The sequence below is a fragment of the Hemitrygon akajei genome, chromosome 6, assembly GCF_048418815.1.
Source record: "Hemitrygon akajei chromosome 6, sHemAka1.3, whole genome shotgun sequence".
In the NCBI taxonomy this organism is placed as follows: Eukaryota; Metazoa; Chordata; class Chondrichthyes; order Myliobatiformes; family Dasyatidae; genus Hemitrygon; species Hemitrygon akajei.
Window position 1 is genome coordinate 122,677,416 of NC_133129.1, and position 12,647 is coordinate 122,690,062.

General features: G+C 43.4%; 2 protein-coding genes across 4 annotated transcripts in view; one reads left to right on the forward strand and one right to left on the reverse strand.

Annotated features, from left to right (window-relative positions):
• traf6 (TNF receptor-associated factor 6) overlaps positions 1 to 2,858 on the forward strand; it is a 43,579-nt gene extending 40,721 nt beyond the window's left edge. For both annotated transcript variants that reach the window (XM_073049165.1, XM_073049166.1), the window contains one exon: positions 1,013 to 2,858. In XM_073049165.1, coding sequence (XP_072905266.1) covers positions 1,013 to 1,957 — 945 coding nt within the window. In that variant the 3' untranslated portion in view covers positions 1,958 to 2,858. The remainder of the gene's footprint in view (positions 1 to 1,012) is intronic.
• Positions 1 to 12,647, reverse strand: part of arhgap1 (Rho GTPase activating protein 1) — a 518,954-nt gene that overhangs the window by 118,086 nt on the left and 388,221 nt on the right. The window lies entirely within an intron of this gene.

The following is a 12,647-nucleotide window of genomic DNA, read 5'->3' on the forward strand; positions in this document are numbered from 1 at the left end:
GAAGGATGTAAGAAATAAAGTCAATTCAGTTCAAAGAAGAAAGAGGTTTTAGTTCAGCTTAGCGGTCCTTCATTGGAATAAGCAGACGCTTCTCAGGTTGTAGTCAAGTACCTTCACTCTGTCCACCCAAAGGGTAGGATCTCCCAGTGGCTACCCACTTGATTCGATTTTCCATTCCAATTCTCACATGTCTATCCTTGGCCTACTCTAATGCCATGATGAAGACAAACTCAGGCTGGAGGAGCAAAACCTCATATTCCATCTTAGTGAACTTCAGCCTGATGGCATGGACCTCAATTTCTCTTAACTTCTGGTAATTTCTCCCCCCTTCCTCCTCACTTTTTTCTCATTCCCCATCCTGATTACCCTCTCACCCCTTCTCACCTGCCCATCACCTCCCTCTGATTCCCATTCTCCTTCCATGGTCCACTGACCTTTCCTATTCAACCCATTACCTCTTCCATCTATCACCTCACAGCTTCTTACTTCATATTCCATCCTCGACTGACCTATCTACCCCCCCCCAAAAAAAAACTGGTTTCAGCTATCATCTGCCAGCTTGTATTTCTCCCTTCTCCACCACCTTATTCTGGCTTCTGCCCCCTTCCTTTCCAAACCTGATGAAGGGTCTCAGCCCAAATCATTGACTGTTTATTCCCCTCCATAGATGCTGTCTGACTTACTGAGTTGCTCTAGCATTTTGTGTGTTGCTCAACATTTCCAGCATCTGTCGAATCTCACACACAAAATGCTGGTGGAATACAGCAGGCCAGGCAGCATCTATAAGGACAAGCACTGTCGACGTTTCGGGCCGAGACCCTTCGTCAGGATGCTGCCTGGCCTGCAGTGTTCCACCAGCATTTTGTGTGTGTTGTTTGAATTTCCAGCATCTGCAGATTTCCTTGTGTTTGATTTGTCGAATCTGTTGTGTTTCTAAATAAAAGTCATTGCTATTAATGAGTGCAACCCCAAAGAGAGCCAGCTAATGTGACTGCTTCCTGTTGTTGTACAGATGCAGAGGAACGATCTGGCGATGCATCTGCAGGATTACACGCAGGCCCACATGCGGATGATGGCTCAGACGCTGCGCAGCGTAAGCACAGGACTGACTTCTCAGATGTCTTGCATTGACACGCTGAACTCTGAGGTGGATTTCCAGCCAGCAGTGATGCCAGGTGTGCTTCAGGCCTCCCACTCCCACATGCAGCCATCTCCACAGCAGCCCACGGCATCCTCTGTGTCCTGTGACTGCTCGCCCCAGATTCAAAACCTGAAGGAAACCGTCCAGCAGCTGGAGGGACGCCTGGTGCGACAGGACCACCAGATCCGCGAGCTAGCTGCCAAGATGGAGACGCAGAGTAACCAGATGGTGGAGCTGAAACGCAGTGCCCGCATGCTGGAGGAGCGCCTGGGTGAGCTGGAGGCCCAGCAGTGCAATGGGATTTTCATCTGGAAGGTGGAAAACTTCAGCGCCCACCTGCTGGCACAGGCGGAGGACCAACCCGTGGTGCTCCACAGCCCTGGCTTCTACACGGGCAAGCCGGGATACAAGCTGTGCCTCCGCCTGCATCTGCAGACACCCAGTGCCCAGCGCTGCTCCAATTACATTTCACTCTTTGTGCACACCATGCAAGGTGAGTACGACAGCTACCTGCCCTGGCCCTTCCAGGGCACCATCCGGCTCTCCATCCTCGACCAGTCAGAGGGACCCATCAAGCAGAACCACGAGGAGGTCATGGAAAGCAAGCCTGAGTTGCTGGCATTTCAGCGGCCTGCCCTGCAGCGCAACCCCAAGGGCTTTGGCTACGTCACCTTCCTGCACCTCAAAGCCCTCAGTCAACGCACGTACGTGAAGGATGACGTATTGCTTGTCCGTTGCGAGGTGGTAACCCGGATGGACCAGAACTGGGCAAGGAAAGATGACTTCCAGCCTCGCTCAGCAGAAGGTGGCCTGTGACCATTGGCCAGAGCCATGCTGCCACTCAATAACATTGTTTTAACTGGGACAGAACTGGAATTAGTACAATACAGCCAGCTAGCCTTGTTAACGTACAAAGAAACAGCCATATACTTCCTATAGACACTGATATTGAAAGCAGGCTGGCTCATAACTTGAATTTTGGGAGTCACTGGCTATAATACTTGTATCATCGTGATAGCTATAGATGGGCTGCTCCCTTTGAATTTTACCTACTGTTTATCATTCACTGTATTTTATACATAATTTTATTTTTATAAAAGTTTGTTGATCATGTATACAGATTAGTAGAAGGATAAGGCCACCCAGTCCCTTGAGTCTGCTTTGCCTTTCAATTAGATCGTAGCCGATCTGAATGTAATCTCAACCCTATATTCTGTAATCTCAGTTCTGTATTTCCAGCTACCTTTGGTAATCTTTCACCTCTTTGCTCTATCAAGAAACCATCTATGTTCATCTTAATATATTCAAGGACTGTCTTTCCACCACCCTCTTGGAAGGGAGTTCTGAAGTTGGGGGTGGGGTTAGGTGATTCACCTTGTTTGTCTTATTTTTAAATAACAATCCCTGGTTCTGGATTCTATCATGAGAGAAAACTTTCCCGCATCCTGACAAACTTTTCAGGAGTTTATATCCTTCAATCAAATTCCCTCTCGCTCTCCGAAGCAACAGCAAATACAAACCTACTGTCCAATCCTCCCTATTCTGGGCATCAGTCTGATAGACCTTTTCTCTGAACTGTTTCCAATGTACAAAAGTAAACCAGATGAACAAAATCACCACAAAATACTCTGCAGATGCCGGGGTCAAAGCAACACGCACAACACGCTGGAGGAACTCAGCAGGTCGGGCAGCATCCGTGGAAACAAACAGTCAACGTTTCGGCCCTGACGAAGGGTCTCGGCCCGAAATGTTGACTGTTTGTTTTCAGGGATGCTGCCCGACCTGCTGAGTTCCTCCAGCATGTTGTGAACAAAATCACCAATCCCCTATGTAACTGAGCCATGACCCCTCTACTTTTGTATTCAGAAAACTAACTATTAAAAATCTGTAGTGTTCCAAATGATTTGCATACTAGCCTTTAATGAATCATGCAGAAGGACATCCTGGTCCCTCTGCTGTCTCATCATTTAGTTATTTATTTTTCCTGTCAAAATGGATAATTTCACATTTTCTCCATATGTACTCCATTTTTCAGATCTTTTCCTATTCCCTTATCTGTTTCTCTTTGTAGCCTCCTTGGGTAATGGGTGTGTGATTAAGCTGAGTTTGAGTCTTAATTTATAAGATTTATATTTGTGTTTTGTATATAAAATGTAAATTTATTTTTAATGAGGGTTAAGATGAGGGATATTAACATAGATGAGAAGTAAATATGCAGGCAGTGTATTCCTTATTGGAATGAACAATCATGATCTAATCTGCCTTCTGCTCTGGCCAGAAGAGACACATCATCCCTGACCAGTTTTTAAAATACATGTCCCAGTTTCAGGTCCTATGTACTGTACCTTAAGGCCCATGTCAAGCTGTTAGGCAATTGTTATGAGGCCAAGATAGGCAATTGTTATGAGGCCGTGTCATTTTCCTGATTTCTTGAGGTTTTTCTTTCCTCCATGCAGTAATTTACCCTTGAAAGTTTCTCTCCTGGTATAGTTCCTATTGCTGTGCTAAGTAACTTCCTCAGTATTTTTTAATTCAGTCCAGTGTGATTATTGATGCAAGGCCAAAATCGATGACCTTTTCCGAGTTGCTCTTGATGATAGTGGTAGTTTGAGGCAATGTGGTGAATACTGGGTCACGAATGATGGAGGAAATAATGTATTTTTACGTTTTCAGCCGTTTCCTTCCCCCAGGCTCCCCCAGTTCTGCAGGTTCCAGGATGCCAATTTCAATTGTAGCATCACATTTGTTGCTGCTGAAATGGAATTGTTATACTAAAGATTTGAAAGTGAAATAATTTTTCCTTTATCTTGGAAGAACTGACATTATTCAAAGAGAAGCATCAAAATTTTCTCACTCTTCTGACCCTTAATTGGATTCATTTGTGACTGACCTCTGACCTTTCATTCATTTATTTTGATTTTCTGCCAAAGCTGCCATATGTAATCTGTCAGCCATATTTCAACAGTGACAACCCATTGAGAATACGTAATTGACTATGAAATGCTTTGGAACACCTTTAAGCAACCATTTTTACAGAAACCTCCTTTAGATAAAGTTTAACACGAGGAAATCAGCAGATGCTGGAAATTCAAACAACAACACACACAAAATGCTGGTGGAACACAGCAGGCCAGGCAGCAACTATAGGGAGAAGCGCTGTTGACGTTTCGGGCGGAGACCCTTCGTCAGGACTAACCGAAAGGAAAGATAGTAAGAGATTTGAAAGTAGTGGGGGGAGGGGGAAATGTGAAATGATAGGAGAAGACCGGAGGGGGTGGGATGAAGCTAAGAGCTGGAAAAGTGATGGGCGAAAGTGATACAGAGCTGGAGAAGGGAAAGGATCATGGGACGGAGGCCTCAGGAGAAAGAAAGGGGGGGGAGCACCAGAGGGAGATGGAGAACAGGTAAACAACTAAATATGTCAGGGATGGGGTAAGAAGGGGAGGAGGGGTATTAACGGAAGTTAGAGAAGTCAATGTTCATGCCATCAGGTTGGAGGCTACCCAGCCGGTATATAAGGTGGTGTTCCTCCAACCTGAGTTTGGATTCATTTTGGTTCAGGTTGGAGGAACAACACCTTATATACCGGCTGAGTAGCCTCCAACCTGATGGCATGAACATTGACTTCTCTAACTTACGTTAATGCCCCTCCTCCCCTTCTTACCCCATCCCTGACAATATTTAGTTGTTTGCCTGTTCTCCATCTCCCTCTGGTGCTCCCCCCCCTTTCTCCTGAGGCCTCCCGTCCCATGATCCTTTCCCTTCTCCAGCTCTGTATCACTTTCGCCCATCACCTTTCCAGCTCTTAGCTTCATCCCACCCACTCCGGTCTTCTATCATTTCGCATTTCCCCCTCTCCCCACTACTTTCAAATCTCTTACTATCTTTCCTTTCGGTTAGTCCTGACGAAGGGTCTCCGCCCGAAACGTCAACAGCGCTTCTCCCTATAGATGCTGCCTGGCCTGCTGTGTTCCACCAGAATTTTGTGTGTGTTGTTGTTTAGATAAAGTTTGCTTCCTAATCCCAGTCTTCCTTAGAGTTGAAAATAATTTGCAAAAGTGGCCCAAGTCAAAAACATATGATAAAACAAAAGAAGCAGAAAAGGTACAAAACTGCAGCACCAACCTGTGCAAGTTAAAAGGATTCTACTTGATACTGTGGTCAATCCTAAATTCGTTGGCAGAAGATACAGTCCAACAGTTGCCCTGACCTCTGGGCTGATGCAGAAACAGATCGCCAGTGAACCTATTTCATTACCTGATGACAAAGCTTGGTTGAGGTGGCTGTTGTCCACAGGGCAGTGATCTGGGATTCACTCTGCTGTGGAAAGCCTTGAGCTGGATGGCATTTGCCACACATGGAACACCTAGAAGTGAAGGACAGGTATCAGTTTCTCAAATGATTAAGTTTTCAATTATCTCTTTTGGTGAACTGACTGTGCATTTAGATTAAATCCTCAAATGACAAGAGTAGGTTATCTGTTTTTGATTCCTAGCCAGAAGATGAAGCCTTGGAGAGTTAAAATTATTGCAAACTACAACAAAACAGTACAATGAATCTTGTGTTTTTATGTCCATCCTCTGTTAGACTATTCTTGTTTGAAGATCCTTGGTAGAACCCTTCACTAGAGATTCACATAAACTGAGCCAACCTTGCTGCCCTACTGAGGAAGTGCATCACTACTAGATGTGACTAAAAGGTCCATCCTATGGCATTATTGGAGGAAGAAGATAAATTTTGACAGTGTTATAGTTAACTGATCCCTCAACCTACACCATAGATGAATAGCCAGATAATATTTCTGCCCATTGTAATCTGAGTACATATTATGTTGTTTGCCTAACAAACAAAACAATGGCTGTGAATTGCTTTGGGACACCACAAAGGGTCCTACATAACTGCAGGCTTGTTACAATTTTAGCATATTGCAAATCAATGACTCCCTTGCCTAACTGATATCAGCATTCCTTGAATTACAAGCTGAAAGCCTTTTTTCAGATATCCCTAGGTAATCATCCTGATATCCTTGCAGAGTTTTGGATGTAATGGAATACATAACTTCCTTTAATTGCTGACAAACAATGAATGTAAGCTAACCAATTGTAATATCATTGTCATCATGTGCCGTGTCGTATGACGTGAGCGATCATTATTCTTGGCAAATTTTACTACAGAAGTGGTTTGCCGTTACTTTCTGGGCAGTGTTTTTGCAAATTGGGTGACTCCAGCCATTATCATATTCTTCAGAGATTGTCTGCCTGGTGTCAGTTTTCGCATTACCAGGACTTGTGATACACACCGGCTGCTCATATGACTGTCCGCCGCTGCTCCCATGACTTCATGTAACCATGACTGGGGGGCTAAGCAGCTTCTATACCTTGCTCAAGGGTGACCTGCAGGGTAGTGGAGTGAAGGAGCACCTCACACATCCTTTGGAGATGTATAGCCACCCAAATTGTGATATAGCATAGTCATTTGTGGTGGCTCTGCACAATCAAAGAAGGTACAACAATACACAATTTCTACAATATTATGTGGTAATGCAGCTTTAACAGCATAACAGTTGTTTATACCTTGTGCAAGTGTTTTGATTACTTATCAGTATCCCCTTCACAGTTTAATAACTCTTGATACAGAACAATATATTTTGTGATAATTTAAAACAGAACCTGAATTCTTTACATTATTAAAATGTCAATTGTAACAGTTTGTTTTTGATTTTAATGTTAACAACCATTATATTTATAACTGCTTATAGCATCTGCAGGTGTTACTCTAACAGGGTTTCCCATTTGTTACTCAAGTCTTTTGTCATATTTTCCAAGGCTGACATTTATACCTCCCAACAGAGTTTTAAATATTAGTGCAATTCCCAGCTCTGTCCACTGGGTGGTGCAAGTTTCCTTTTTGAAAAAGCCACATTTTCACTCCTATCCAAAATGTAGGATTTAAAATATTTTTTAAAATTTAAAGTATAGGCTTTACAACAACATGGTTGAAAAGTTCATTGTTTGGTATCTTTGTTTCGAACCCCTTCAAATAAGATTATAATGAAGGTCTCTGCTTCTAACAGTCATGGCACGGAGATATATAAACTGTGGCAGGAGGATTTCAGAAAGAGTATAGAATCAGTGATTGATGTGAAAGCATTATTGGAAAGTGCGAGGAGAAGGAGCTGGAGACATAAATGATTGGCTGGATTTAAAAGGGACACTTTCACATTGGGAGTGGTGGATATATGGAAACTGTCAAAGGAAATTTTAGTTGGGTATAATTATTATGTTTAAATGATATTTGGACACCTGCACGGATAGGAAAGATTTAGAGAGATATGGGCCAAATGCAGGCAAGTGGGACCAGCTGAGGTAGTCGGTATTGATGAGTTGCACTGAAGGGCTCGTTCCCATGTTGTATGACTCTGATTTTAATATTAATGAAAAGAATGAGGAACAGGGGCAAAGGCTTTCAGGAAGCTATTGAGGGTCATGTGCTCTTCAAAGTCCCTCTCACCTTTGCCAGCTTTCACTTGCTAACCCACCTCCATTTGAAATGAAAGTTGCAAATGATCTGCCTTCATATTTTGCATCAACGACAATAGTTGTTTATCTTGCCAACTTCCATCTGGAGCCAAAATGATGTTTATTTAAAGCAGTCAAAGTGGCATTCCTGAGCTCTGTGGATCTCTGGACAGCTAAATGAAAAAGTGGTCAACAGTGCCTATAATTGACTAAATTCCAAATGAGAGAAAATCTGCAGATGCTGGAAATTCAAAGCAACACACAAAATGCTGGAGGAGCTCAGCAGGCCAGGCAGCATCTATGGAAAAGAGTACAGTTGACGTTTCTGGTCGAGACCCTTCAATAAGTCTGGGGTAAAAAGAAGATGAGAAGTCAGAAAGAAGCTGAGGGCAGGGGAGGATGAAGTACAAGGTAGTAGGTGATAGGTAAAACTGGGAGGGGGGAGAGGTGAAGTAAAGAACTGGAAGTCGATTGGTGAAAGAGATAATCTGATGGGAGAGAACAGAAGGCCATGGAGGAAGGGAAGGAGCACCAGAGAGAGTGATTCGCAGGTAAGGAGATACGGTAAGTAAGGGAAATGGTGGAGGGGGGGCCATTACTGGAAGTGCAAGAAATCAATGTTTATAGCATCAGGTTGGATGGGATATAAGGTGGTGTTCTGACCTGAGCGTGGCCTCATCGTGGCAGTAGAGGAGGCCGTGGACTGACATGTTGGAGTGGGAATAGGAAGTAATATTGAAATGGGCAGCTACCGGGAGATCCCGGTTTTTACTTCTGGTGGGCAGAGCGTAAGTGCTTGTCGGGTCTCACCAATATACAGGAGGCCACACTGGGAGCACTGGAAACAGCGGATAATCCCAACAGGCTCATAGGTCAGAACCTGGTGGTTGCCTCTATTGTCACAATAAAGCCACACTCAGGTTGGAGGAGCAACATCTTGTATTCCGTCTGCGTGGCCTCCAACCTAATTGCATGAACATTGCTTTCTTGAACTTCTGGTAACCACGGCACCCCTTTTACCATTTCCCCCCTCTTGCCTTATCTCTGTACCTGCCTATCACCTCTCTCTGCTGCTCCTCCCCCTTCCCTTTTTGACATGGCCTTCTGTCCTCTCCCAACAGATCCTCTCTTCTTCAGTCCTTTATCTCTTTCATCAATCGACTTTCCAGCTCTTCATACCTTCCCCTCACCTTACTCTGACTTCTAATCTCTTTTGTTTCCCAGTGTTAATGAAGGCTCTCGGCCCAAAATGTCAACTGTTTCCTTTTTTCCATAGATGCTGTCTAGCCTGCTGAGTTCCTCCAGCATTTTGTGCGTTACACAAGTGAAGTGTTGCCTCACCCGGAAGGACTGTTTGGGGCCCTGAATGGTAGTGAAGGAGGAGGTGTAGCACTTGTTCTGCTTGCAAGAATAAGTGGCAGGAGGGAGATCAGTGGGGAGGGATGAATGGACAAGGGAATCGCGTAGGGATCGATCCCTGCAGAAAGTGGGATGGAGGGAAAGATGTGCTTGGTGTTTGGATCCTGTTGGAGATGGAGGAAGTTACAGAGCATTATGGGCTGGATGCAGAGGTTGGTGGGGTGGTATGCTAGAACAAGAGGAAACCTATCTCAATTCCTCCATCTCCACTGCATCTGGTCTCAGGAGGAGGCTTTTCATTCCAGAACTAATGAGATATCCTCTTCCTTCAAAGAAAGGAGCTTTCCTTCTTCCACTATCTTCTCTTCCATTTTGTGCATGTCTGCCCTCACCCTATCCACCTGCTACCCCACCAGGGTTAGGGTTCCTCTTGCCCTCAACTACCATCCCACCAGCCTTTGCGTCCAACACATAATGCTTCATCCCTACACCTCATTGACTACCATTCAGAGCACCAAGCAGCCTTTCCAGCTGAGGTGACGTTTTACCTATGAGTCTGTTGGGGTCATCTACTGTATCCGGTGTGGCTTTCTGTAATCAGTGAGACCCGACATAGATTGGGAGACTGCTTCACCGAGCACCTACCGGTGGCCACCCATTTCAATTCTACTTCCCATTCCCTTTCTGACATGTTAGTCCATGGCCTCCTCTTCTGCTGCGATGAGACCACACTTAGTTGGAGAAACATCCGCTTGTATTCCATGTGAGTAGCCTCCCGCCTGATGGTATGAATATTGATTCTTCAAATTTCAGGTAATTGCCCCCTCCCTTCACCATACCCCATTCCCATTTCCCTGTCTCACCTTAACTGCCCATCACTCTCTGTGGTTCTTTCCCTTCTCTTTCTTCCATGGCCTTCTGCCCTCTCCTGTCAGATTTCCCCCTTCTCCATCCCTTCTTCACTGATTTGATGAAGGGTCTCGGGCTGAAATTTTGACTAATAACTCTTTCCTGTGTACGCTGCCTGGCCTGCTTAGTTCCTCCAGCATTTTGTGTGTGCTGATTCCGTTCTAGTTTATGCTGGAACTGAGTGGTATTGTTGATTGGATTTAATTGGAAAAATGCTTGTGCAATTCCTGTTCACACCACCACGTCACTGGCTTTTAATTACTTACTATACTGCGGCCCATCGACAGCATAGTGGCTAGCACAATGCTGTACAGTATTGGCGAGTGGGGTTCAAACCCTGCCATTGCCTGTAAGGAGTTTGTACATTCTCCCTGTGACCTTATGGGTTTCCTTTTGGTGCTCCAGTTTCCTCCCACAGTCTGGGTAGCAGGTTAATTGGTCATTGTAAATTGCCCCATGATTCAGCTCTCGTTAAATCGGGGGATTGCTAGGTGATGTGACTCAAAGGACTGGAAAGCCCAATACCATGCGGTCTCTCAATAATGAATAAAATAAATAAATAAACAAAGCAGGCCTCATAATTCCTCTATTCTCTCATTTAAAAAAGTTGAATTTCCCCATGGGGATGAATAAAGTATCTATCTATCTATCTATCTATCTATCTAATCTTTTCTGAGCTCTATTTCTCCTCTTTCCATCTCAATTGTCTCTTTAATCCCATTTAGCTTGTAACTACTCCCAGAACTGATGGAAGGTTGATGACTGACCTGACTCAATCGACTGTGATTTTAGCACATCTAAACATTGTGGGATACTCAGTCACGTCATCACCTTGTTGCTCCACTTAAATGTAAACCCCTTTGGGAAATGTGCACCAGTTGCCACTTCATACTTGAAACTGATAAAAGTGAAACAATTAAAGAGCAAGGATTCTATTCATGATTAGCACCATAAAAAGTTAACAAGCTGCCGTGTTTTACAGAAAGCTAGAGCTAATTTTCCATATTTCAAAAATGGAATTATTAATCAAAGTTTATTTCAAACTTAATGAATACAGTAATGAAAACATATCTTTGACCCACCAACCATTAGGTATACATTAATATCATTTTATTCTTGACACATTCCCATCAATTCCTCTGGATTAATTTGCTTGGTTCTGATGAAGTGGACAATGCACAAGGCAGTCTTAAAGTCTGGCACACTTTTAGCTTGCAACTTAATTTTCCTTGTTACACTTCATTACCTGAGGTGGTTCTGCCTTGGGAAAAGAGGATATTGATCTCCATCTACTCTTCTGCCTTGTGTTCCTGCAGCACCACAGATTGTTGTGGCTTGGCTTTCTGTGACTCAGAAGTTCGTGTTTTGATCATTGGGAATTCCAGCATGTGGTTTGCAGGATCTCTCCTCTCTGTAATTACTGAATATGAGTCAGTAACTCAAATGTTTGCAAATGTCACTTAATTCTTGTGGTTGGAAAATTAGATTTGAAGAAAAGGATCTAGGTGTATAAACACCAATCATAGAAAGTTGTGTCAAGGTTTAGTGAGGCAATATATAAAGCAAATATATTGCTTGCAAATTAAGCACTGGGTTTATTTTAAACATGAGATTCTGTGGATGTTGGAAATCCAGAGCAATACACAAAAAAAAAATGCTGATGGGGCTCAGCAGGTCAGGCAGCATCAACATAAAATAAACTAGGGTTTATTTGTGTGGGAATATGATAGAAAATGGGAACAGTACAGGAAAGAACAGCAAAAGCCGGAAATCTGAAACAAAACAAATATTGGAAGTACTGAGTTGTACAGGTCAGTGAATAGAGATGGTGTTCATGGTTGATGACCTTTCAGCAGTTCTAGCAAACCATAGGAAAGTAATGCTAAGTATTCAATCTTGGTCAGGTTACACTTGGGTTACTGCATACAGCTCTGCTTGTTATAAAAATGAAACTGTTGTTCTGAAAGGTCTACTGTTTAGATATACAAGGCCAATATTGGAAATGGAAATGTACATATTGGAAAATGCTAAGCAGATGAGTTGAGAAGAGAACACTAAAGGGTGGCTTAATTAAAGTTTTCAAAGTTATAAAGGGTTTTGCTTTATGGGAAGGTACAGAAAAGGTGCACTTGTGGTGGAGTAAATACCTAGGAATCATCAGTATAAAACACACTAAAAATCCAGCAGGGAATTTAGAAGAAACTTCTTCATCTAAAAAGCAGAGGGAAGATGGAGCTGACTTCTGCTGGAAGTGGTTGAAGCAAACTGTATAGATCAATTAAGGGGATGCTTATGGATTTCTATAAGAAAATGCAAAAGGAAGCTCAAAGAGCAGCAAAAATGCCAGTATGGGCTGAATGACCGGTAATTCTCATTACGTAATTTTATGTAATCCTATGCCTTAGTAGCATAATATAGGAAAAAGGATGGCTTGTATTGAACTGGATGGGGGATTAATATCCTTGTGAGAAGGTTTGCTACTGCTGTGCTGGGGTATTTCAGTAGGATGGGAGCCAGAGCAGATAGTGGAGATTTTGTTAAGCCTATATACAAAGTCAGGATTTGGAAGGTTGATCATGGTAGGGCTAATGTTCTGAGTTGTATACATTTCAATGCAAGGAGTATTGTAGAAAAGGCAGCTGAGCTTTGGGCATGGACTGATTCTCCTTTGTTTATTCTGCTTGTTATTTCCTCAAAGAATTGCAACAGGTTTGTAAGAC